General features: G+C 37.6%; 1 protein-coding gene across 6 annotated transcripts in view; it reads left to right on the top strand.

Moving 5' to 3' along the window:
• The window catches only part of STK31 (serine/threonine kinase 31), a 123,129-nt gene that overhangs the window by 57,377 nt on the left and 38,507 nt on the right, over positions 1–27,245 (top strand). For all 6 annotated transcript variants that reach the window (XM_025378916.1, XM_025378921.1, XM_025378917.1 and 3 more), the window contains 5 exons: positions 5,333–5,455; positions 18,375–18,554; positions 19,016–19,132; positions 20,385–20,504; positions 21,538–21,669. In XM_025378916.1, the coding sequence (XP_025234701.1) occupies positions 5,333–5,455; positions 18,375–18,554; positions 19,016–19,132; positions 20,385–20,504; positions 21,538–21,669 (672 nt within the window). The remainder of the gene's footprint in view (positions 1–5,332; positions 5,456–18,374; positions 18,555–19,015; positions 19,133–20,384; positions 20,505–21,537; positions 21,670–27,245) is intronic.

The raw sequence follows: 27,245 nt of genomic DNA, 5'->3' as shown, positions 1-27,245 counted from the left end.
AAACAGACAACTTGTCTTCCTCTCTTCCTATTTGAATACCCTTTATTTCTTTCTCTTGCCTGATTGCCCTGTCCAGAACTTCCAATACTCTGGTGAATAGGAGTGGTGAGAGAGGGCATCCTTGTCTTGTACTGGTTTTCAAAGGGAATGCTTCCAGCTTTTGCTCATTCAATTTGAGGTTGTGGGTTTGTCATAAATTACTTTTACTACGTTGAGATATGTTCTGTCAATACTTAGTTTGTTGAGAGTTTTTAACATGAAGCGATGTTGAATATTATCAAAGCCCTTTCTGCGTCTATTGAGATAGTCATGTGGTTTTTGTCATTAGTTCCATTTATGTGCTAGATTACATTTATTGATTTGCATATGTTGAACCAGCATTGCATCCCAGGGATGAAGCAGAGTTGATCATGGTGGATAAGTTTTTTGATGTGCTGCTGGTTTCAGTTTGTCAGTATTTTATTGAGGATTTTTGCATCGATGTTCATCAGGGATATTGGCCTGAAGTTTTCTTTTTTTGTTGTGTCTCTTACCGGTTTGGGTATCAGAATAATGCTGGCTTCATAAAATGAGTTAGGAAGGAGTCAGTCCTTTTCACTTGTTGGGAAGAGTTTCAAAAGGAGTGGTACCAGCTGTCCTTTGTATCTCTGGTTGAATTCAGCTGTGAATCTGTCTGGTCCTGGGCTTTTTTTGGTTGGTGGACTGTTAATTACTGCCTCAATTTTAGAGTTTGTTATTGGTCTATTCAGGGATTCAACTTCTTCCTGGTTTAGTCTTGGTAGGGTGTAGGCATCCAAGAATTTATTCATTTCTTCTAGATTTTCTAGTTTATTTGTGTAGAGGTGTTTATAGTATTCTCTGAAGGTAGTTGGTATTTTTGTGGGGTTAGTGGTGATACCCCTTTAACATTTTTTATTGAGTCTATTTGATTCTTCTCTCCTTCTTTATTAGTCTAGCTAGTGGTCTATTTTGTTAATTTTTTCAAAAAAAAAAAATCCTGGATTCATTGATTTTTTTGGAGGGTTTGTGTGTGTGTGTGTGTGTGTTTCTATCTCCTTTAATTCTTCTCTGATATTATTTCTTGTCTTCTGCTAGCTTTTGGGTTCGTTTACTCTTGCCTTTCTAGTTCTTTTAATTGTGATGTTAAGGTGTTGATTTGAGATCTTTCTAGTTTTCTGATGTGGGCATTTAGTGCTATAAATTTCTCTCAACACTACTTGAGCTATGTCTTAGAGATTCTGGTAGATTGTCTCTTTGTTCTCATTGGTTTCAAAGAACTTCTTGATTTCTGCCTTAATTTGATTATTTACCCTGGAATCATTCAGGAGCAGGTTGTTCAATTTCCATGAAATTATGTGGTTTTGAGTGAGCAATACTAACCTTAAATGTAAATGGGCTAAATTCCCCAATTAAAAGACACAGACTGGCAAATTGGCTAAGTGGTCAAGACTCATAGGTGTGCTGTATTCAGAAGACTCATCTTCCACACAAAAACACATACAGGCTCAAAATAAAGGGATGGAGGAAAATTTTCCAAGCAAATAGAAATCAAAAGAAAGCAGGGGGCCGGGCGCGGTGGCTCAAGCCTGTAATCCCAGCACTTTGGGAGGCCGAGGCGGGTGGATCACGAGGTCAGGAGATCGAGACCATCCTGGCTAACATGGTGAAACCCCGTCTCTACTAAAAATACAAAAAACTAGCCGGGCGTGGTGGCGGGCGCCTGTAGTCCCAGCTACTCGGAGGCTGAGGCGGGAGAATGGCATGAACCCGGGAGGCGGAGCTTGCAGTGAGCCGAGATCGCGCCATTGCACTCCAGCCTGGGCGACAAAGCGAGACTCCGTCTCAAAAAAAAAAAAAAAAAAAGAAAGCAGGGGTTGCAGTCCTAGTCTCTGACAAAACAAACTTTAAATCAACAAAGATAAAAAAAGACAAAGAAGGACATTACATAATGGTAAAGGGAACAGTTCAACAAGAAGAGGTAACTATTGTGAATATTTATGCACCCAAGGAGCACCCAGATTCATAAAACAAGTTCTTAGAGATCTACAAAGAGACTTAGACTCCCACACAATAATAATGGGAGACTTTAACACCCCACTGTCAGTATTAGATCAAGACAGAAAATTAACAAGAATATTCAGGACTTGAACTCAGTTCTGGATCAAGTGGACCTGTTAGATGTCTGCAGAACTCTCTACCCCAAATCAACCGAACATACATTCTTCTCAGTGCCACTTGGCACTTATTCTAGAATCGACCACATAATTGGAAGTAGAACACTCTTCAGCAAATGCAAAAGAACTGAAATCATAGCAAACAGTGTCTCAGATCACAGTGTAATCAAATTAGAACTCAGGAAATGTTATCTTTCTAAAAAGAAAAGGAACTGCAGATATTATAATGATAGTTTGTATAAAATCTTTAACTTTTACAGTATCTTCATATTAATAATTTGCTTCATTTATGGCCTTGTAAGAAAGGTGTAATAGACAACTGGTGATTGTGCATAAGGGGTAACAAAATCTTTTCCCCTTTTGCATGAAAACTTGACCTTTGGTTAACTCCCTGTCTTTGTTCCCTTGGTAATATGGTAAAATATTTCAACGCTATTACCAGGCAACATTATTTATGGTAAATATAACTTATGATTGTCAAATTGCATCTGTACTGGGAGGAACTACAAACTACAAATACTTGATATGGACTCTTGCAACTAGACATGCCCCTTGAGGGACCCTGGAAGCTACACCTATGGCGTTGTTATAAGAGACAGTGGCTTTTGAAGGACATTAGGCTTGTAAACCAGAGTGGCTTTCATACATGCTAATGTAGATCTTTTCTGGACTGAGTGGTGTGTTTTATGCATATAAGACTCTGCCTTACTATTAATTAGTGTCTGAGTCACCTATTGTTGGGAGGTAGTTGTGTGTGTGAGTAGGGGTATGACAATGAAACATTTCACATAAGTTCTTTATTAGCTTAGGTGCAAGTATATTTATTTCGTGTTGCAGTTTTCTTTAGTTTATTGTATTGAACTGAACTGAACTTCCTGTTTTTCTTATAAACCATTCCCTACTACCACCATAACTTTCCCTAGCACCTATGAGCTCTATACTTGTTGTGTTTGGACTTGTTCCATCTTAAGTATTTGTGGTTTCTGTCTCTGTGGATTACACCCTGTAAATCTTACTCCCTAATCATACCTAGGTTGACCAGTTGGCAGCCTGACTGGCTCTGAATGAGAAGTATGAGCAGGATAACTAGGCTTTTGAAAATGCCAGGAATGTTTAGTTTGGAGAAGGGATTAGATTTTGGTTATTTTATATGTTAGATTTTAACTGATCACTTCTGATTATGGAAGAAAGAAGATGACAGCAGAATAATTTTTTAATTTCTGTGAAACACAGGCAGTGTGTTTATAAGCATTTTCTTACATTAACTTTTAAAATGGGCATATTTGCTCCCATTTTATAAGTGAGGAAACAGGCTTACAAGGGTAAGGAAATTGTTCAAGATTACCTAGTTCTATTTTTTTTTTTAATTAAAAAAAATTATTCTTTTTTTTTTTTTTTTGAGGTATGGTCTCACTCTGTCACTCAGGCTGGAGTGCAGTGGCACGATCACAGCACACTGCAGCCTCAACCTCCTGGGCACAAGTGATTCTCCCACTTCAGCCTCTCAAGTAGCTAGGACTACAGGCGTGCACTACCAACCATGCCTGACTAATTTTTTTGTACTTTTTGTAGTGATAGGGTTTTATCATATTGTCCAGACAGGTCTTAAACTCCTTGGCTCAAGTAATTCTCCTGCCTCGGCCTCCCAAAGTCCTGGGATTGCAGGTGTTAGCCACCATGCCCGGACCCTAGTTCTAAATGTTAATATGGAACTTGAACCCAGACATATCTGACAGCAAAGTCTGTTCTCTTTCTATTTAAACCACACTGTTGATATTAAAATACTTCGTAATGTATTTTCATATAAGATGAAAAAAAAACCTGCCTTATTTGTTTTTGTGGTTTGAGCATAGTGAAAGTATTCAGGATGGTACTTTAGCACTTAGTATTCTATTAGTACAGATGTGACTTTTTTTGAAAGCAGATTTTTTTCTACTACTGCTTGTGTTTCTGGACTGAAAGTTTACTTGATAGATGGAAGAGTAGATTATTGGCTAAATATACAATCGTACTAGCCACTCAAATGAAATTGTTATTTTATTTCCCTTATTGTACTTCATTTGGCTTAGAACTGTTAACTTTTATTCATGTATTTTGCATAGTTCTTTAACTTGATTGCCATGTTTTTTGTTTTTTTTTTTAAATGATGAAAGCAATAGACTTTACTTGAGGTCTTTTTTATTTATAGTTGTAAAATAGTCTGGTTGAGCTTATGCAAGAAAAAATATCCTAAAATTCAAGCTTTTAAGTGTATGTGCCAGACACTGTTGTAAGTAATAGAGATACAAATTTTTTTTTTTTTTTTTTTGAGACGGAGTCTCGCTCTGTCACCCAGGCTGGAGTGCAGTGGCCGGATCTCAGCTCACTGCAAGCTCCGCCTCCCGGGTTCACGCCATTCTCCGGCCTCAGCCTCCCAAGTAGCTGGGACTACAGGCGCCCGCCACCTCGCCCGGCTAGTTTTTTTGTATTTAATAGAGACGGGGTTTCACCGTGTTAGCCAGGATGGTCTCGATCTCCTGACCTCGTGATCCGCCCGTCTCGGCCTCCCAAAGTGCTGGGATTACAGGCTTGAGCCACCGCGCCCGGCCAGAGATACAAATTTTTAAAAGACATGATCGTTTCTTTCTTTCTTGGGTACAGGATGGATATATTAATATATAGTTTTAATACAGTATGGTAAGTGCTATAATGAAGAAAATGTGTAGAGTTCTTGGATATCTTTCACATATGTATTTCCAAACACAGCCTATTGGACAAATTGGAAGGTTTATCCTGGTGTTTAAGTGTATCTTGAAGGATGAGTAGCTGAAGGAGTTGAGAGTGGGATGGGAATAGGAAAGAGGCCATATATAGTTAGTAGGAACTTACATAATTTTCTCTAAAAAAACCCCAAAAATTTCCTTGTTGCAGAAATAATGGGAAAAATAAAAATGAGCAGATCAGAGTTGTAGAACTTAAATGTTTTATTTTTAATTAAGAGAAAGAAAGTTTTTTTTTTTTTTTTGGTCATTTTGTTGCTCTAAGGAGAGAACTGTCCTAAATGCTACTATGTTTGGAGAATATAAAGTTAAATTTTGGAGATCACTTTTATTCAAATAGGTCATATGCAGAAAAGACCCGATGTATTAATGATGGTTATTCTTTTTTTCTTCCTCCAGAATGAAGGGAATATTTTGATTGCCCAAAGAAATGAAATGCAGCAGAAGCTGTACATGTCAGTAGAAGATTTTATTCTGGAAGTTGATGAGTCATCTCTTAATAAACGCTTAAAAACATTGCAGGTTGGAATTAAAGATATATTAAATATAGTTAAATTGCAAGTTTATTTAAGAAGTGAAATTAGCATTTACCTTAGATTTTAGATTGTTCTGTGATGGTTGTAAACATTTTTCCTGTTTTCTGAATTCTAATTTCTTTTTAATGGGATTAAAAGTTTATATTAATATATTTTGTGGCTACGTATATATGTATATCTATCTTGCAAACAAGGTAAAATGGCTAGGGACTCCAGGCCTGCTACATCTGTATTCACTGGGGAAATTAATGGAGACGGGAGCAGTAGCAGGTATGTGGGTCCCTGTCATCCATTGCATTCTAGCAGAAAATGTAGTAGGACCACGTGTTAGGGGGAGAAGGGATCAACTCTGATCTTTAAACTATAGGGTTTTTAGGCTCCATGACCAGGGAAGTTTCTCCCTGATGTGATCAGAGGCTAGAGTACTGTAGTACATGTAGCTGTATGATATGGTGCAATCTTGTCTTCAGCCCTGTCTTGCCAGCTCAGCAATGACTTTAATTTGGGTTGAATGAACATGACAATGTTAAGTCATTTCACCTAATAATAGTATTTCTCTCTACTTATTCAGAACTTATTTTGTCCTTTAATATTGTTTAAAAATTTTCTCTATAAGTCCTCATGCTTTTTTCTTAATTTAACTTTTATTTATTTATGCTTTTGATTGCTTTTATGAATATTATCTTTTCATTTCCTATTTTTGATTGAATAGAAGAACACTGTTGATTTTTACATACTGATGTTTCGCTGGCAACTCTGCTGACCTCTCTTTTAGTTCTCATTTGTCTGTTGATAGTCTGTGCTTTCTGTGTTTCCAAATGTTTTCATTTCAAATGAAAACATTTGAAAACAATAACTCTTTAATCTTTTCTCTTCTAGTCCTCTTACCTTTTATGTATCTTTGAATTTTTACTGCTTTGGTCAGTTACTCTAGTTCTAAGCTGACCAGTAGCTAATATCGATCTTGTTGTGGACTGCAGGGAATAAGCTTGCTAGAAATTTGGAGAAGAAGATATTCAGGGACATCTGGGCATTGTTTCTTTCTGTCCTGCTGGATGAAGATGTAGTTTTGATGATGCTTCACATGGCTTAAGAACCACTGGAGCCCTGGTTTGAACATTTTCTTAAATGGAATTGCATAAATAGTATAAGTTCTCCCAGAAGGTTGAAGTAAGCCTTGCATATAAAAGGGCAGTAATATAGTAAGAATTTACCTTTCCACAATGCAACTTCTACTTTAACCTGTAAAGGTTTATTTCTTCTCACTGTTAGTAAATGTAGGTTAAGGGTCTGTAATTAAGATCATCTTTAAACCTCTTTTCTAAAGTTCAATGCTAGAAGACTTTTTGCCTTATCTGCTTGTCTCCACTTCTAGTATTCCCTCAGGTCACCAAAATATTCTTTGAACTTCTCTTTATTTTGCTGAGAAATAGTTTATATTTTTCAAGTATCCAAGAAAGATATTTCTATAATGAAGGTCAAATAAATTAAAGTTCATGATTTCTGATTTCCTCAGCATTTTATTTAGACTTCTTTTGTGGCATACAATACATGGTTGATTTTTTGTGATGGCCTTCTTAAGTTCAAAAAGAAATTATATTCTCAGTTTTCTTGGTGTAGAGTTTTAGATATATCTAAAACTTGCTTAGGTTTTGGTTGGTTCAGTATATCAGTCTTTGAGATATTTTTGTTACATATATCTGAAGTAGATAGGTTTGTCCCTATTTGTTCCTGTTGTTCTTTTGGTTTTTGTTCAAAGTATTTCAGTGCCACATTGTTGGGCGTTAAGGTATTCATGGTTGTAATGTATTTAAAAATGTGTATCCCCTCATGACACGTGTTTACCTATGTAACAAACCTTCACATGTACCTCCAAACCTAAACTAAAAGTCAAAAAAAAAAAGTTTTCTTTTTAGCTACTATGTAATCTTATTTTTTCACTTAGATTTTTAAAAATAAAATAAAAATGTTTTAATTTGCTTTTTAAGTTCCTATCCCACCTTTCTTTGTGGTTAACACTGTAACATCTTTTCTTTTTTTCTTTCTATTTTTATTTTATTTTTATTTTTGTTGAGGTGGAGTCTTGCTCTGTCACCTAGGCTGGAGTGCAGTGGCTGATCTCGGCTCACTGCAACCTCTGCCTCCTGGGTTCAAGCAATTCTCCTGCCTCAGCCTCCCAAGTAGTTGGGATTATAGGCACGCACCACCATGCCTGGCTAATTTTTGTATTTTAGTAGAGATGAGTTTCACAGTGTTGCCCAGGTTGGTGTCGAACTCCTGAGCTCAGACAGTCTACCCACCTTGGCCTCCAAAGTGCTAAGATTACAGGTGTGAGCCTGGCCTCTCCCTTTATTTTTAACCTTTTGTATTCACGTTTTGAAATGCCCTCTTGATAACACACTAATGGATTTAATTTTGAAAGCACCCAATGTATATCTTTTTTTTGGTAACTTAATTTATGTATTTATAATTACTGTTTTATTAGAACTTATTTCTGTTTATCATGGTTTCTTCTTCTCTCCTTTTCTAACTTACACCTCTAATACTTTTTTTTTTTTTTTTGAGATGGAGTCTCACTCTGTTGCCCAGGCTGGAGTGCAGTGGCACAATCTTGGTTCACTGCAACCTCTGCCTCCTGGGTTCAAGTGATTCTCCTTCCTCAGCCTCATAAGTAGCTAGGATTACAGGCATGTACCACCATGCCTGGCTAATTTTTGTGTTTTTAATAGAGATGGGGTTTCACCATGTTGGCCAGGCTGGTCTTGAACTTCTGACCTCAAGTCATCCACCCACCTCAGCCTCCCAGAGTGTTGGGATTACAAGCATGAGCCACTATGCCCGGCCACACTTCTAATACTTTAGAACATTCTTATCTGCCTTTGGTGTCTTTCCTCTCTTTCTCTGCCTCCTTCCCCAAACCAACCAGCGAACCAACCACAATTGTCTTTAGTCACAGTCTGTTATAGATATTGTGTGTGATAGCTCAGTTAAATAGACTTTAGAATTATTTTTCTGTTCTTATTTCATAAGTCATTTATCTCTTGGCTTTCTCTGTATATTGGAATATTTTCTCTAAGAGTGCTTTCAAAGAAATCTTTGCGTATTTGGTTTTGCAAGTTATTTGATGTTTTAGGATATCTCATTTCAATCTCAAATACAAATAGTTGTTTAGCTGACTATAAAATAGCAAGTTCAAAGGCCATGTTTCCTTTAGACTTTTGACAATAATCATCTGTTGTCTCATTTCTATAATTTTATTTCTGTATTTATTTGAGACAGAATCTTGCTCTTTCACCCAGGCTGGAGTGCAGTGGTACCAACTCAGCTCACTGCAACCTCTGGCTCCTGGGTTCACGCAATTCTCATGCCTCAGCCTCCCAAATAGCTAGTACTACAGGCAAGTGCCACTGTGCACGGCTAATTTTGTATTTTTAATAGAGACAGGGTTTCACCATGTTGGCCGGGCTGGTTTCGAACTTCTGACCTTGAGTGATCCACGTGCCTTGGCCTCCCAAAGTGCTGGGATTACAGGCATGAGCCAAAGTGCCCAGCCTTCTTATTTCCGTAATTGTTGATATCAGTCTAATCTTTGTTCTTCTGTGATCTTTTTTCCTTCTGGAAGTTTTAAATTTTTCTCTTGACTTTGTTCTTAAGTTGCATCAGAATATGTTTATGTTTTGATTGAATCTGAGCCAGTTCAGTCTGAGGTTTTATGTATTTCTTTGATTGTAGGTAATATTTGATAATTATTTTTTAAGATACTGCCCTCCCCCATTAAATTTTTCTCTTATTCTGAGACTTCTGTTAGATAGATATTTAAGCTTCTGTTTCTGTTCTCTACATATTTTAACGGCTAATCTATTGTTTAAAATCTTTTTATCTTATGTAGGAGGTGGGTTAAACTAAATAAATAAATAAAATCTTTTTATCTTGTTGGTGTCTTTTTGGAGGGATCCTTGGCTTAACCATGTAGCTAATGAATTGATCCTCTAGCTGTATCCCTTCTGCCATTTAGCCAATCCATTGTGTTTTGTATGTTAAAGATTATTTCTTTTATATTTAATATCTTCAGTTGGTTATTATTTGTAAGTACTTGGCTTTGTGTTTCCAATATTCTTTCTTTTGTTGAGAATATTTATTATGCTTATTTTTGAGTTCTTACTGTTATTTGGGCCATTGACACTGATTTTGCTTCATTTTTATAAGGTGGCTTAGTTTTTTTATACTTCTTTTCAGAGTGCTTGTTTGTTCACACCATTTTATCCTCTTCTTACCGCTCCTCAAGATCTCATATTCCCTTGGAACTATAAGCTACCTTAGTTCCTCACTGTTGTGTAGTTATATGAAGGGCTTAGGGAAGAGTGAAAGCCTGAACCACAACTTTCAAGACTTCAGATAGGTTTAGGGAATATATTGGGGTTGTTTTTAAGGGTCTAGAGCTTCTGATGTTGCAATCAGGGATTATCTACTCCCTCTTTGCTTCTCTCTTGGGTGGTCTTACTTCTCAGCAAACCCCTATTCCCTCTACCTCAGCTACTGCTCCTTTCTAGGTACTATCACCCTTAGATATAAATGCTGCCAGATACTCAGGGGAGAAGTGAAGGAAAGAGAGTGGTCAGGGGCTGGCCAGCTCTTCTATATTGGTTATCAATTTTTGCCTCATCTGTGTTCTTGTGCTGTACTTGCATAAACCTGTTGGCTCTTGATGGTGCTGCTGTTTTTCTTCCTGATATGAGGGAGAGAGAAGGGCCTATGAAGAAAGTTTTCTTTTCCCACAGGTAGTTCTATACTTTGACACAGTCCTTTTTTCACTTGTAGGGGCTTTATTAATTCAGTGCTAAACATCAACCATCCTCTGCCTAAGATTTCTCAGAGTTTTGTGATTAAAAACTTCTGAGATCTCTTAAGCTTTTTAAAAAATCTCTGTAAAATTTCTAGGGTTTGATTTCTGAGAGAGCTAGCAGGCTGTGCCTATCTTGTCTTTTCCAATTCTTTTTTTTTTTTTTTTCTTTCTTGTTTTGTTTATTGTACTTTTTGTCATATCAGCAATAAAAAAACTTAGAATTCTTTTTGAGTGTTTCTTTATAAATACCACATTCTAGTGAAATGCAATATAGGATTGCACCTGTACAATATCTTTGCAAAACAAAAACAACGTTCTAGGTTATTCTTTCAGATATTTGGAGCAAGCCTGACAACCCTATATGTAGAAAGCACTGAACTCCCAGGTGCCCATGAGCAATTCATCTCTTTATGGCAGCCTGATTATAACAGTACTAGATATGACATTATAGGAAACTAGAAAAAAATAAGCATGCAAATGAAAAAATACTTTAAAAATTATTTGGTCTGGCCTGGTCGCAGTGGCTCAAGCCTGTAATACCAACACTTTGGGAGGCTGAGGCGGGTGGATCACGAGGTCAAGGGATGGAGACCATCCTGGCCAACATGGTGAAACTCTGTCTCTACTAAAAATACAAAAATTAGCTGGGCGTGGTGGTGTGCACCTGTAGTCCCAGCCACTTGGGAGACTGAGGCAGGAGATTCGCTTGAGCCTGGGAGACAGAGGTTGCAGTGAGCCGAGATAATGACACTGCACTCCAGCCTGGTGACAGAGGGAGACTCTCCGTCTCAACAACAACAACAAAAAAAACGGAAAAAAAATTATTTGGTCTGTGTTTTTTTTTTTCTTTTTTCTTTTTTGATTATACTTTAAGTTCTAGGGTACATGTGCACAATGTGCAGGTTTGTTACATGTGTGTACATGTGCCATGTTGGTGTGCTGCACCCATTAGTTACATATGTGTACATGTGCCATGTTGGTGTGCTGCACCCATTAACTTGTCATTTACATTAGGTATATCTTCTAATGCTATCCCACCCCCTCCCCCCTCCCCCCTCCCCCCAATAGGCCCTGGTGTGTGATGTTCCCCTTCCTGTGTCCAAGTGATCTCATTGTTCAATTCCCACCTATGTGTGAGAACATGAGGTATCTGGTTTTCTGTTCTTATGATAGTTTGCTGAGAATGGTGGTTTCCAGCTGCATCCATGTCCCTACAAAAGACACGAACTCATCCTTTTTTGTGGCTGCCTAGTATTCCGTGGTATATATGTGCCACATTTTCTTAATCCAGTCTGTCACTGATGGACATTTGGGTTGATTCCAAGTCTTTGCTATTGTGAACAGTGCCGCAATAAATATACGTGTGCATGTGTCTTTATAGCAGCATGATTTATATTCCTTTGGGTATATACCCAGTAATGGGATGGCTGGGTCAAATGGTATTTCTAGTTCTAGATCCTTGAGGAATCACCACACTGTTTTCCACAATGGTTGAACTAGTTTACAGTCCCACCAACAGTGTAAAAGTGTTCCTATTTCTCCACATCCTCTCCAGCACCTGTTGTTTCCTGACTTTTTAATGATTGCCATTCTAACTGGTGTGAGATGGTATCTCGTGGTTTTGATTTGCATTTCTCTGATGGCGAGTGATGATGAGCATTTTTTCATGTGTCTGTTGGCTGTATAAATGTCTTCTTTTGAGAAGTGTCTGTTCATATCCTTTGCCCACTTTTTGATGGGGTCATTTGTTATATTCTTGTAAATTTGATTGAGTTCTTTATAGGTTCTGGATATTAGCCCTTTGTCAGATGAGTAGATTGCAAACATTTTCTCCCATTCTGTGGGTTGCCTGTTCACTCTGATGGTAGTTTCTTTTGCTGTGCAGAAGCTCTTTAGTTTAATTAGATCCCATTTGTCAATTTTGACTTTTGTTGCCATTGCTTTTGGTGTTTTAGTCATGAAGTCCTTGCCCATGCCTATGTCCTGAATGGTATTACCTAGGTTTTCTTCTAGGGTTTTTATGGTTTTAGGTCTAACATTTAAGTCTGTAATCTATCTTGAATTAATTTTCGTATAAGAGGTAAGGAAAGGATCCAGTTTCAGCTTTCTACTTATGGCTAGCCAATTTTCCCAGCACCATTTATTAAATAGGAAATCCTTTCCCCATTTCTTGTTTTTGTCAGGTTTGTCAAGATCAGATGGCTGTAGATGTGTGGTATTATTTCTGAGGGCTCTATTCTGTTCCATTGGTCTGTATCTCTCTTTTGGTACCAGTAGCATGCTGTTTTGGTTACTGTAGTCTTGTAGTATAGTTTAGAGTCAGGTAGCATGATGCCTCCAGCTTTGTTCTTTTGGCTTAGGATTGTCTTGGCAATGCGGTCTCTTTTTTTGGTTCCATATGAACTTTAAAGTATTTTTTTCCAATTCTGTGAAGAAAGTCATTGTAGCTTGATGGGGAGGCATTGAATCTATAAATTACCTTGGGCATTATGGCCATTTTCATGATATTGATTCTTCCTATCCATGAGCATGGTATGTTTTTCCATTTGTTTGTGTCTGCTTTTATTTCACTGAGCAGTGGTTTGTAGTTCGCCTTGAAGAGGTCCTTTACATCCCTTGTAAGTTGGATTCCTGGGTATTTTATTCTGTTTGAAGCAGTTGTGAATGGGAGTTCATTCATGATTTGGCTCTCTGTCTGTTACTGGTATATAAGAATGCTTGTGATTTTTGCACATTGATTTTGTATCCTGAGACTTTGCTGAAGTTGCTTATTAACTTAAGGAGATTTTGGGCTGAGACAATGGGGTTTCCTAAATATACAATCATGTCATCTGCAAACAGGGACAATTTGACTTCTTTTCCTAACTGAATACCCTTTATTTCTTTCTCTTGCCTGATTGCCCTAGCCAGAACCTCCAACACTATGTTGAATAGGAGTGGTGAGAGAGGGCATCCCTGTCTTGTGCCAGTTTTCAAAGGGAATGCTTCCAGTTTTTGCCCATTCAGTATGGTATTGGCTGTGGGTTTGTCATAAATAGCTCTTATTATTTTGAGATACGTTCCATCAATACTGAATTTATTGAGAGTTTTTAGCATGAAGGACTGTCGAATTTTTTCAAAGGCTTTTTCTGCATCTATTGAGATAATCATGTGTTTTTTGTCTTTTGTTCTGTTTATATGCTGGATTACTTTTATTGATTTGCGTATGTTGAACCAGCCTTGCATCACAGGAATGAAGCCCACTTGATCATGGTGGATAAGCTTTTTGATGTGCTGCTGAATGGAGTTTGCCAGTATTTTATTAAGGATTTTTGCATCAATGTTCATCAGGGATATTGGTCTAAAATTCTCTTTTTTTGTTGTGTCTCTGTCAGGCTTTGGTATCAGGATGATGTTGGCCTCATAAAATGAATTAGGAAGGATTCCCTCTTTTTCTGTTGATTGGAATAGTTTCAGAATGAGTGGTACCAGAGCCTCCTCGTACCTGTGGTCAAGTTCGGCTGTGAATCCGTCTGGTCCTGGACCTTTTTTTGGTTGGTAGGCTGTTAATTATTGCTCAATTTCAGAGCCTGCTATTGGTCTATTCAGGGATTCAACTTCTTCCTGGTTTAGTCTTAGGAGGGTGTATGTGTCCAGGAATTTATCCATTTATTCTAGGTTTTCTAGTTTATTTGTGTAGAGGTGTTTATAGTATTCTCTGATGGTAGTTTGTATTTCTGTGGGGTCGGTGGTGATATCCGTTTTATCATTTTTTATTGCGTCTATTTGATTCTTCCTTCTTTTCTTCTTTATTAGTCTTGCTAGTGGTCTATCAATTTTGTTGATCTTTTCAAAAAACCAGCTCCTGGATTCACTGATTTTTTGGAGGTTTTTTGTGTCTCCATCTCCTTCAGTTCTGCTCTGATCTTAGTTATTTCTTGCCTTCTGCTAGCTTTTGAATGTGTTTGCTCTTGTTTCTCTAGTTCTTTTAATTGTGATGTTAGGGTGTCAATTTTAGATCTTTCCTGCTTTCTCTTGTGGGCATTTAGTGCTATAAATTTCCCTCTACACAGTGCTTTAAATGTGTCCCCGAGATTCTGGTACATTGTGTCTTCGTTCTCATTGGTTTCAAAGAACATCTTTATTTCTGCCTTCATTTTGTTATGTACCCAGTAGTCATTCAGGAGCAGATTTTTCAGTTTCCATGTAGTTGAGTGGTTTTGATTGAGTTTCTTAGTCCTGAGTTCTAGTTTGATTGCACTGTGGTCTGAGAGACAGTTTGTTATAATTTCTGTTCTTTTACATTTGCTGAGGAGTGCTTTACTTCCAACTTATGTGGTCAATTTTGGAATAAGTGCAGTGTGGTGCTGAGAAGAATGTATATTCTGTTGATTTGGGGTGGAGGGTTCTGTAGATGTCTATTAGGTCCGCTTGGTGCAGAGTTGAGTTCAATTCCTGGATATCCTTGTTAACTTTCTGTCTCGTTGATCTGTCTAATGTCGACAGTGGGGTGTTAAAGTCTCCCATTATTATTGTATGGGAGTCTAAGTCTCTTTGTAAGTCTCTAAGGACTTGCTTTATGAATCTGGGTGCTCCTGTATTAGGTGCATAGATACTTAGGATAGTTAGCTCTTCTTGTTGAATTGATCCCTTTACCATTATGTAATGGCCTTCTTTGTCTCTTTTGATCTTTGTTGGTTTAAAGTCTGTTTTATCAGAGACTAGGATTGCAACCCCTGCCTTTTTTTGTTTTCCATTAGCTTGGTAGATCTTCCTCCATCCCTTTATTTTGAGCCTATGTGTCTCTGCATGTGAGATGGATCTCCTGAATATGGCAAACTGATGGGTCTTGACTCTTTATCCAATTTTCCAGTCTGTGTCTTTTAGTTGGACCATATAGTCCATGTACATTTAAGGTTAATATTGTTATGTGTGAACTTGATCCTGTCATTATGATATTAACTGGTTATTTTGCTCGTTAGTTGATGCAGTTTCTTCCTAGCATCAATGGACTTTACATTTTGACATGTTTTTGCAATGGCTGGTACCAGTTGTTCCTTTCCATGTTTATTGCTTCCTTCAGGATCTCTTGTAGGGCAGGCCTGGTGGTGACAAAATCTCTAAGCATTTGCTTATCTGTAAAGGATTTTATTTCTCCTCACGTGTGAAACTTAGTTTGGCTGGATATGAAATTCTGGGTTGAAAATACTTTTCTTTAAGAATGTTGAATATTAGCCCCCACTCTCTTCTGGCTTGTAGAGTTTCTTCCGAGAGATCTACTGTTAGTCTGATGGGCTTTCCTTTGTGTGTAACCCGACCTTTCTGTGTCTGCCCTTAACATTTTTTCCTTCATTTCAACTTGGTGAATCTGACAATTATGTGTCTTGGAGTTGCTCTTCTCGAGGAGTATCTTTGTGGCATTCTCTGTATTTCCTGAATTTGAATGTTGGCCTGCCTTGCTACACTGGGGAAGTTCTCCTGGATAATATCCTGCAGAGCGTTTTCCAAGTTGGTTTCAATTTCCCCATCACTTTCAGGCACACCAATCAGATGTAAATTTTGTCTTTTCACATAATCCCATATTTCTTGGAGGCTTTGTTCGTTTCTTTTCACTCTTTTTTCTCTAAACTTCTCACTTGATTTCATTCATTTGATCTTCAATCACTGATACTCTTTCTTCCGGTTGATTGAGTCAGTTACTGAAGCTTGTGCACTTGTCACATAGTTCTCGTGTCATGATTTTCATCTCTATGAGTTCGTTTATGGACCTCTCTGCATTGATTATTCTAGTTATCCATTCTTCCATTCTTTTTTCAAGGATTTTAGTTTCTTTGCACTGGGTATGTAGTTCCTCCTTTAGCTCTAAGAAGTTCGATCGACTAAAGCCTTCTTCTCTCAACTCGTCAAAGTCATTCTCTGTTCAACTTTGTTCCATTGCTGGTGAGGAGCTGTGTTCCTTTGGAGGGGGAGATGTGCTCTGATTTTTTGAATTTCCAGCTTTTCTGCATTGCTCTCCCCATCTTTGTGATTTTATCTGCCTTTGGTCTTTGATGTTAGTGACGTACTGATGGGGTTTTGGTGTGGGTGTCCTTTCTGTTTGTTAGTTTTCATTCTAACCCTCATGACCCTCAGCTGCAGGTCTGTTGGAGTTTTCTTGAGGTCCACTCCAGACCCTGTTTGCCTGGGTATCAGCAGCGGAGCAGAAGATAGAATATTGCTGAACAGCAAGTGTTGCTGTCTGGTTCTTGCTCTGGAATCTTTGTCTCAGAGGTGTACCCAGCCGCGTGAGGTGTGAGGTGTCAGTCTGCATGTAGTGGGGGATGTCTCCCAGTTAGGCTACACAGGAGTCAGGGACCCACTTGAGCAGGCAGTCTGTCCATTCTCAGATCTCAACCTCCGTGCTGGGAGAACCACTGGTCTCTTCAAAGCTGTCAGACAGGGACATTTACATCTGCCAAGGTTTCTGGTGCTTTTTATTTAGCTATGCCCTATCCCCAGAGGTAGAGTCTACAGAGGCCGGCAGACCTCCTTGAGCTGTGGTGGGCTCCACCCAATTCGCACTTCCCAGAGGCTTTGTTTACCTACTGAAGCCTCAGCAATGGCGGGCGCCCCTCCCTCAGCCTCGCTGCTGCCTTGCAGTTAGATCTCAGACTGCTGTGCTAGCAATGAGGGAGGCTCCGTGGGCGTGGACCCTCCTGGCCAGATGTGGGATATAATCTCCTGGTGTGCCGTTTTCTAAGGCCCTTGGTAAAGCACAGTATTAGGGTGGGAGTTACCCAATTTTCCAGGTGTTGTGTGTCTGAGTTTCCCTTGGCTAGGAAAAGGAATTCCCTTCCCTCTTGCGCTTCCCAGGTGAGGCAGTGCCTTGCCCTGCTTCAGCTCTTGCTGATTGGGCTACACCCACTGACCAGCACCGACACGCCCCAGTGAGATGAACCTGGTACCTCAGTTGAAATTGCAGAAATCACCCGTCTTCTGTTTCGCTCACTCTGGGAGCTGGAGGCTGGAGCTGTTTGTATTCGGCCATCTTGGGTGCCCCCCCTCCAATTCTTTATTACATTAAAAAAATGTATTTATTATTGTTATTTATTTGTTTATTTGCTTTTATTTCATCATTATTAGTTTTTTTTTTGCCCACCTGCCCCAACAAACGCAGCCAGCCAATTCATTTAGAAAATACCTTTAAGTGCAGTCAGGTGCTGCATGGTTTGGTCAATGATGGACTGCATATATGGTGGTGGTGCCATAAAATTATAGTACTTATTTTTACTGTACCTTTTCTATGTTTAGATAGGCAATTGTTGTTACAGTTGCTTACATTATTCAGTACAGTAACAGGCTGTATCTAGGAGCAGTAGGCTATAGAATGTAGTTTGGTTGTATCGTAAACTGTATCATCTAGGTTTGCATCAGTACACTCCATGATGTTTGCATAATGATGAAATTGCCTCACGTTGCATTTCTTAGAAGATATTTGTGTCGTTAAATGATGCATGATTGTCCATATATGTGTTTAATGTCTTTACTTAATTAGAATTATTTGTATATTTTGGCATGTAGTTTATTTTTTTTTTAGCAATAGGTCTTAGAAACTTTCATGGCAGGACAAACAGTAGTGATTCTTATGATAGACAAGGGGGACTCAGAAGGGTGGTAGGGGTAGAGGGTGGTGGATGTTGAGAAGTTAATCGGTTCAGTGTACATTTGGATGATAGATACACTAAAGCCCAGACTCTACCACTACACAATATATCCATGTAACAAAATTACTCTTTTACCCAATAAATTTATACAAAAAAGTTAGGAAAATAGGGTAATTTCCACTTAATTAAAAACCGTGAGGATATAAAGCTTTCTATTTGTAACTAATTCACTTAATAAACTTTACTGTTATGGTCCAAATAAACCACCTTCTAAGTAGGTTTTTGTTTTCATCTCTGTCTGATGATTCTAAGTTGTATTTATGAAATTCTCAAGAATGGGGATTCAGCATACTGCTTTTCTGCGCCTTAGATCCTAACACAGTGCTTGAATCCTGAATGAGTTAATAAACTTTAATAAACAGAAGTGTATCTCTCTGCAGGATTTGTCAGTCTCTTTAGAAGCAGTGTATGGAGAAGCCAAAGAAGGAGCAAATTCTGATGAAATACTTAAAAAATTTTATGACTGGAAGTGTGATAAAAGAGAGGAGTTCACCAATGTTAGAAGCGAAACAGACGCTTCTCTGCAGCGTCTGGTAGCATGGTTCCAAAGAACCTTAAAGGTAATAAAAGCTCCTGCCCTGTTGTGTTTGTAGCATAAACCAGGGAATATATATTTTAAAAATCACATGCTTTGTTCAAGAGCTGACATCGTCTACCTACTATGTATCAGATTTAAACTTGCCACCTTACCAGTCAAGGTTCTTTATTAGCTTTTAGTCAGATTGCTCCTTTTATTAGCCTCAAAAAAATCGTATCAGTCTTGTTCCTCCTTTTTCTCAACTTTTCCTGAGGATTGTCCTCTTCCCTCTCTTAACCATTTATTTTCTTACGGTTTGCTATGCATATGTACCTTTTTCCTTTCAGTGCATAAATTTTATGAGGGTAGGCACTTTTTTTTATGCATTCTTATTTCTTTTACATTGTCCAGGGTATAGCTTAATACTCTGCTTCAGGTATTAAGGCATAATGCATGCTGATTGAATTAGATGAGATGTTTCATGTGTTTATTTTTGCAAATGAGGTTTTTGACCTATCTATGGAAGAACCACTGATTTCTGAAGACACAGTTGATAATATTGATGAAATCCTAGAGAAGACTGAGTCAAGTGTCTGCAAAGAGCTGGAGATAGCTCTGGTTGTGAGTATCGATATTCTTTATTATTGCCGCCTTTGAAGCAGTGTGGTTTCCTTTCATGGTTAGAAAGTATTAACCAATAAGAGAGTTTTTCTTGCTAGTTAGAAGGTATTAAGACTGATCTTAGCTTTCTTCTAATAGGCTTGTTTGAAAGAGTAACCATGTCAAGTTCTAATCCAAACACAATGCAAAGTTTTATTCTTAGGTGACGTTTTTGTTTTAATAGGACATTTCACATAAAAAATCTGTTTAATTCTAAGAAAACCGCTCTTAATTTGAGTGAACAATCTGTCTAAATCATTTGATTCTTGAATCTGTCATACCCAATGACTATAAGAAGAGACTCTTTAGAGTTTGTGAAAACTTAAAATCTGAGAGAGATCTGAAAGTTGACACACAAGATGGATTCGTCATCCTCTTTCTTTCACCATTGTGTATATTCTTTGTTACCGTGTCAAGGTAAAAATTAGTGTAGCTACTCCAAAGGGTGTTTTGTAATTTTATTTATTGCTCACTGGGACTCTTTCCCAGTTATTCAGGCTGCTTTCCAGTGTTTCAGTGGTTGGGCTTCTCATTTTCTTGTTTTTTCTTTTTTTTTACTTTTTATAATTTTATTCATATTGGCATTGAAAATACATTAAGAAGTTTTATATTGTTAAATAGTCCTGATTTAGATAGTTTTGTCAGAGTTGGTTTTAGAAGTAGTTGTTAACAGGCGATTTCTAAAAGTAAGGTGTTGAAGGTCTATATGTTGTTTATAGTTCTTATATTTAGCATATTAGTATCCCTGATTTCCATTAATGCCCTTACTCCACACAGCTTTGGGAATAATGGTGTAATGGGGTAAAGTTTCCCATATGAATGGCTTTGGTTTTTTTAGAGAGACAGTGTCTTGCTCTGTCGCCCAGGCTGGAGTGCATTGATGTGATCCTAGCTCACTGCAGCCTTGAACTCCTCAATCTCCCTGCCTCAGCCTCCCTTGTAGCTAGGACTACAGGTGAATACCACTGTGCTCAGTTAATTAAAAAAATATTTTTTAGGGACTAGGTCTCACTATGTTGCCTGGCCTCCATATGAACATCTTTGATATCTGTCTTTCTTCTGTCTAGGAAAACATTCGTGTTTAAGAACTGTTTTGAAATCATTACAGAAATCCGTTAAAGGCATAATTTTGAAGTTTATCTATTGTTATTGGAGACTTTAGCTCTTTTGGATATTCCTTTGTGTATAATTCTATGTGTGTGATTTCCTTTAGGATCAAGGTGATGCAGACAAGGAGATAATTTTAAATACATATAGTCAAGTACTGCAAAAGATTTGTTCAGAGGAAAGGCTCATTGCCACAGTACAAGCTAAGTACAAGGACAGTATTGAGGTTTGATTATGCTTTCTCTTATTGATCTTATAAATTGATGCTTTGAACTTTTTAACACTTAAATTTTTCTCTTGTTAATACTCAGTGTCAGTAAATTATCTATTATTACTAGAATTCACTATCAACTGGAAATGGTGATTTTTGATGATATAAATATATCAAATTTTTAAATTATTTTAAATCTTTTATTTTCTTATGTCTATGAGAACCACAACCATTAACATCATTTTCTTTCTGTCTATACACATCTACTGTAGATAATTTGCTATATACAGAAAGATAAGAAATAAAACATTGCTTATAATTCCCTTAGCCTAAGAGATAATTTTAGAGTAGTTACTGGATGTGCATCTATATGTTTGTGAGCATATATATATATGCATCACATTGTTTTGTAAGTTATTTCAAGCATACTTTCTTCATGTAATGGTATATTATGAACATTTTTCTATATGATTAATGATTTTTCTATACTGTCGTCTTGAGTGACAAAATCCTCATCCCTATGTAGATGTACAGCAACATTAACCATTAACCTTTCATGTGTGTTGGACATTAAGGTTACTTCCAATTTTTTCTACCATAAATAACACTGTACATATGTTTGTGCATAATTTTGTTTTGTTTTTATTTCTCAGATTTCTAAATTCTATAATTACTGAGTTAAAAGGAATGGACATTATTAAAACTTGATACATATTTTCAAACCACTTTTGGGAAAGATGATTTCAGTTTACATCCTCACTAGAAATTCCTTTTTCATCCATACTAACAATGTGTGTTTTATTGTATGTCTCAGTTTGAAATACTACTTTTGTCTTTGCTACTTTGAGTGCTGGAACTGATATTCTTCTAAATAGAAACATGGATAAAAGGAAATCTATTGAATTATCTTGTTGAAAAATAAAGATTTTCTTAGTATCTCAACCTGAACTCAGTAAATACTAGTTGAATCTTAACAGATAAATAATAAATGATCACTGTTCAATATTTTTCTTATGTGTTTGAAAATACATAACTTTTGTTTACTTAGTTTAAAAAGCAGCTTATTGAATATTTAAATAAGAGTCCCAGTGTAGATCACTTGCTGTCCATTAAGAAGACATTGAAAAGCTTAAAAGCTCGACTGAGATGGAAATTGGTTGAAAAGAATAATTTGGAAGAGGTAAGGAAACAGTTGATTCTTACTGATCTTCATGTGCATCTCATTTTACTTGGTCTCTGCTTCATAAAAATAATGCATAAATACACTCTTTAAGAGAGCCATTACATTCACAGTTTTATATACTTTATCTTGTTTTCTGTGTATATAAATAAAATTGAGATTATAGTAATAGTGTAAAAATTGTCCTATATCATTAAATATTCTTTAAAAACATTTTCCTAGGTTGCCTTGGTTTTTAGTAACGAACGTTTTAGAGTGATTTTAAAAGCTCTTTTGGTTTGGACTGTTAGAATGTTCATTGTAATACCAACTTGCTACATGCAGGTGACAGGGTACTCCCTCAAAGGTAGCGTTTTGTCATAAAGTATTTTTAAGATCATGGTATCTTTTGTTAACTCCCTTTTTATGGATAGATGTAATATTTCTTGCAAGTATTTTAAGTTGTTTTTATATGATAATAGAACTGGAAGGATTAGGATGCCCTAATCTGGACTAACTTCTTCCTTTAGGCTTGAAACTTTGTGAATAAGATGGTAATACTTTGTGTTCCCTTGAGGATTTGATTTATGTACAACAAGGATCTGTGTTATGCCTTTAATCCAATTTGAATTATCTGTCTTCTACTTCTGAGCACTGAATTGGGAGTGGAGTGGGGACTATTCTAGAACTAATATCATAATCGAGGAGCTTTCTAGTTTTATTCTATTCTGGGCTTTGGGGAAGTTTTTTTTTTTTTTGGTCTGAGTTTTCACCTTTTGGAGAAATCTGACTTTTATTATACTTTAAATTCTGGGATACATGTGCAGAATGTGCAGGTTTGTTAGATAGGTATACATGTGCCATGGTGGTTTGCTGCACCCACCAACCCATCACCTACATTAGGTATTTCTCCTAATGCTATCCCTCCCCTAGACCCCCACCCCTTGACAGGCCTGGTGTGTGATGTTCCCCTCCCTGTGTCCATGTGTTCTCATTGTTCACCTCAAGTTATGAGTGAGAACATGTGGTGGTTGGTTTTTTGTTCCTTTGTTAGTTTGCTGAGACTGATGGTTTCCAGCTTCATACTTGTGCCTGCAAAGGACATGAACTCATCCTTTTTTATAGCTGCATAATATTCCATGGTGTATATGTGCCACATTTTCTTTATCCAGTCTATCATTGATGGGCATTTGGGTTGGTTCCAAGTCTTTGCTATTGTGAACAGTGCTGCAATAAACATACGTGTGCATGTGTCTTTATAGTAGAATGATTTATAATCCTTTGGGTATATACCCAGTAATGGTATTGTTGGGTCAAATGGTATTTCTGGTTCTAGATCCTTGAGGAACTGCCACACTGTCTTCCACAGTAGTTGAACTAATTTACACTCCCACCAACAGTGTAAAAGTGTTCCTGTTTCTCCACATTGTCTCCAGCATCTGTGTTTCCTGACTTTTGTGTGTGTGTGTGTGTGTGTTTGTATGTTGCCTATGTTGTTCTTTTTTTTTTTCTCTTCATTGTTATACTTGTAAGTTCTAGGGTACATGCGCACAACATGCAGGTTTGTAACATAGGTATACATGTGCCATGTTGGTGTGCTGTACCCATTTACTCATCATTTACATTAGGTATTCCTCCTAATGCTATCCCTCTCCCTGCCCCCCACCCCACAGCAGGCCTCAGGGTGTGGTGTTCCCCACCCTGTGTCCAAGTGATCTCATTGTTCAATTCCCACCTATGAGTGAGAACATGCAGTGTTTGGTTTTCTGTCCTTGTGATAGTTTGCTCAGAATGATGGTTTCCAGCCTCATCCATGTCCCTGCAAAGGACACAAACTCATCCTTTTTTATGGCTGCTTAGTATTCCATGGTGTGTATGTGCCACATTTTCTTAATTCTGTCTATTATTGAAGGACATTTGGGTTGGTTACAAGTCTTTGCTATTGTGAATAGTGCTGTAATAAACATATGTGTGCATGTGTCTTTATTGTAGCATGATTTATAATCCTTTGGGTATATACCCAGTAATGGGATGGCTGGATCAAATGGTATTTCTAGTTCTGGGGCCTTGAGGGATTGCCACACTGTCTTCCACAATGGTTGAACTAGTTTACACTCCCACCAACAGTGTAAAAGCGTTCCTATTTCTCTACATCCTCTCCAGCATCTGTTGTTTCCTGACTTTTTAATGATCGCCATTCTAGCTGGTATGAGATCGTATTTCATTGTGGTTTTTGATTTGCATATCTCTGATGACCAGTGATGAACATTTTTTCATGTGTCTGTTGGCTGCATAAATGTCTTCTTTTGAGGAATGTCTGTTCGTATCCTTTGCCCACTTTTTGGTGGGGTTGTTTTTTTCTTCTAAATTTGTTTGAGTTCTTGGTGGATTCTGGATATTAGCCTCCAGCTTTGTTCTTTTGGCTTAGGATTGTCTTGGCAATGCTGTCTCTTTTTTGGTTCCATATGAACTTTGAAGTATTTTTTTCCTATTCTGTGAAGAAAGTCATTGGTAGCTTGATGGGGATGGCATTGAATTTATAAATTACCTTGGGCAGTATGGCCATTTTCACGATATTGATTCTTCCTCTCCATGAGCATGGAATGTTCTTCCATTTGTTTGTGTCCTCTTTTATTTTGTTGAGCAGTGGTTTGCAGTTCTCCTTGAAGAGGTCCTTCGCATCCCTTGTAAGTTGGATTCCTAGGTATTTTATTCTCTTTGTAGCAATTGTGAATGAGAGTTCCCTCATGATTTGCTCTCTGTTTGTCTCTTATTGGTGTATAGGAATGTTTGTGATTTTTGCACATTGATTTTGTATCCTGAGACTCTGCTGAAGTTGCTTATCAGCTGAAGGAGATTTTGGGCTGAGACAATGGGGTTTTCTAAATATACAATCATGTCATCTGCAAACAGGGACAATTTGACTTCCTCTTTTTCTGATTGAATACCCTTTATTTCTTTCTCTTGCCTGATTCCCCTGGCCACAACCTCCAACACTATGTTGAATAGGAGTGGTGAGAGAGGGCATCCCTGTCTTGTGCCAGTTTTCAAAAGGAGTGCTTCCAGTTTTTGCCCATTCAGTATGATATTGGCTGTGGGTTTGTCATACATAGCTCTTATTATTTTGAGATATATTCCATCAATACCTAGTTTCTTGAGAGATTTTAGCACGATGAAGTGCTGTCGAATTTTGTCGAAGGCTTTTTCTGCATCTGTTGATATAATCATGTGGTTTTTGTCGTTTATTCTGTTTATGTGATGGATTATGTTTATTGATTTGCGTATGTTGAACCAGCCTTGCATCTCAGGGATGAAACTGACTTGATCGTGGTGGATACGCTGTTTGACATGCTGCTGGATGCGGTTTGCCAGTATTTTATTGAGGATTTTTGTATCAATTTCATCAGGGATATTGGTCTAAAATCCTCTTTTTTTGTTGTGTCTCTGCCAGGCTTTGTTATCAGGATGATGCTGGCTTCATAAAATGAGTTAGGGAGGATTCCTTCTTTTTCTATTGATTGGAATAGTGTCAGAAGGAATGGTACCAGCTCCTCTCTGTACCTCTGGTAGAATTTGGCTGTGAATCCGTCTGGTCCTGGACTTTTTTTGACTAGTAGGCTATTAATTATTGTCTCAATTTCAGAGTCTGTTATTGGTCTATTTAGAGATTCAACTTCTTCCTGGTTTAGTCTTAGGAGGGTGTATTTGTCCAGGAATTTTTCCATTTCTTCTAGATTTTCTAGTTTGTTTGCATAGAGTTGTTTATAGTATTATCTGATGGTAGTTTGTGTTCCTGCGGCATCAGTGGTGATATCCCCTTTATCTTTTTTTGTGTCTATTCTTCTCTCTTTTCTTCTTTATTAGTCTTGCTAACGGTCTATCAATTTTGTTGATCTTTTCAAAAAACCAACTACTGGATTCATTGATTTTTTTTGTGTGTCTCTGTGTCCTTCAGTTCTGCTCTGATCTTAGTTATTTCTTACCTTCTGTTAGCTTTTGAATTTGTTTGCTCTTGCTTCTCTAGTTCTTTTAATTGTGATGTTAGGGTGTTGATTTTAGATCTTTCCTGCTTTCTCTTATGGGCATTTAGTGCTATAAATTTCCCTCTACACACTGCTTTAAATGTGTCCCAGAGATTCTGGTACGTTATGTCTTTGTTCTCATTGGTTTCTGAGAACATCTTTATTTCTGCCTTTATTTCGTTGTGTACCCAGTAGTCATTTAGGAGCAGGTTGTTCAGTTTACATGTGGTTGTGCCGTTTTGAGTGAGTTTCTTAATCCTCAGTTCTAATTTGATTGCACTGTGTTCTGAGAGACAGTTTGTTGTGATTTCTGTTCTTTTACATTTGCCGAGGAGTATTTTACTTTGAACTGTGTGGTCAATTTTGGAATAAGTGTGATGTGGTGCTGAGGAGAATGTATATTCTGTTGATTTGAGGTGGAGAGTTCTGTAGATGTCTATTAGGTCCGCTTGGTGCAGAGCTGAGTTCTATTCCTGGATATCCTTGTTAACGTTCTGTCTCACTGATCTGTCTAATATTGACAGTGGGGTGTTATAGTCTCCCATTATTACTGAGTGGGAATCTAAGTCTCTTTGTAGGTCTCTAAGGACTTGCTTAATGAATCTTGGTGCTCCTGTATTGTGTGCATAGATACTTAGGATAGTTAGCTCTTCTTGTTGAATTGATCCCTTTACCATTATGTAATGCCCTTCTTTATTATTATTATTATTTTGATGTTGGTTGGTTTAAAGTCTGTTTTGTCAGATACTAGGATTGCAACCTCTGCTTGTTTTTACTTTCTATTTGCTTGGTAAATCTTCCTCCATCCCTTTATTTTGAGCCTTCGTGCATCTCTGCATGTGATATAGGTCTCCTGAATACAGCACACTGATGGGTCTTGAATTTTTATCCAATTTGCCAGTCTGTGTCTTTTAATTGGGAATTTAGCCCATGTACATTTAAGGTTAATATTGTTATGTGTGAACTTGATCCTGTCATTATGATTTTAGCTGGTTATTTTGCCTTTTAGTTGATTCAGTTTCTTCATAGCATCGATGGTCTTTACAATTTGGCATGGTTGCATGGTTTTGCAGTGGCTGGCACTGATTGTTCCTTTGCATGTTTAGAGCTTCCTTCAGGAGCTCCTGTAAGGCAGGTCTGATTGTGACAAAATCTCTCAGCATTTGCTTGTCTGTAAAGGATTTTATTTCTCCTTTGCTTGTGAAGCTTACTTTGGCTGGCTATGAAATTCTGGGTTGAAAATTATTTTCTTTAAGAATGTTGAATATTGGCCCCAACTGTCTTCTGACTTGTGGAGTTTCTGCCAAGAGAGCCACTGTTAGTCTGATGGGCTTTCCTTTGTGGGTAACCCGACATTTTTTCCTTCATTTCAACCTTGGGGAGTCTGACAATTATGTGTCTTGTGGTTGCTCTTCTCAAGGAGTATCTTTGTTTGTGGTGTTCTCTTTATTTTCTGAATTTGAATATTGGCCTGCCTTGCTAGGTTGGGGAAGTTCTACTGGGTAATATCCTGAAGAGTGTTTTCCAACTTGGTTCCATTCTCCCCATCACTTTCTGGTACACCAATCAAACTGT

This window comes from Theropithecus gelada, chromosome 3 (genome assembly GCF_003255815.1).
Source record: "Theropithecus gelada isolate Dixy chromosome 3, Tgel_1.0, whole genome shotgun sequence".
NCBI lineage: Eukaryota > Metazoa > Chordata > Mammalia > Primates > Cercopithecidae > Theropithecus > Theropithecus gelada.
Note: the sequence above shows the minus strand (reverse complement) of the source record. Positions and strands in the feature narration are given on the sequence as shown.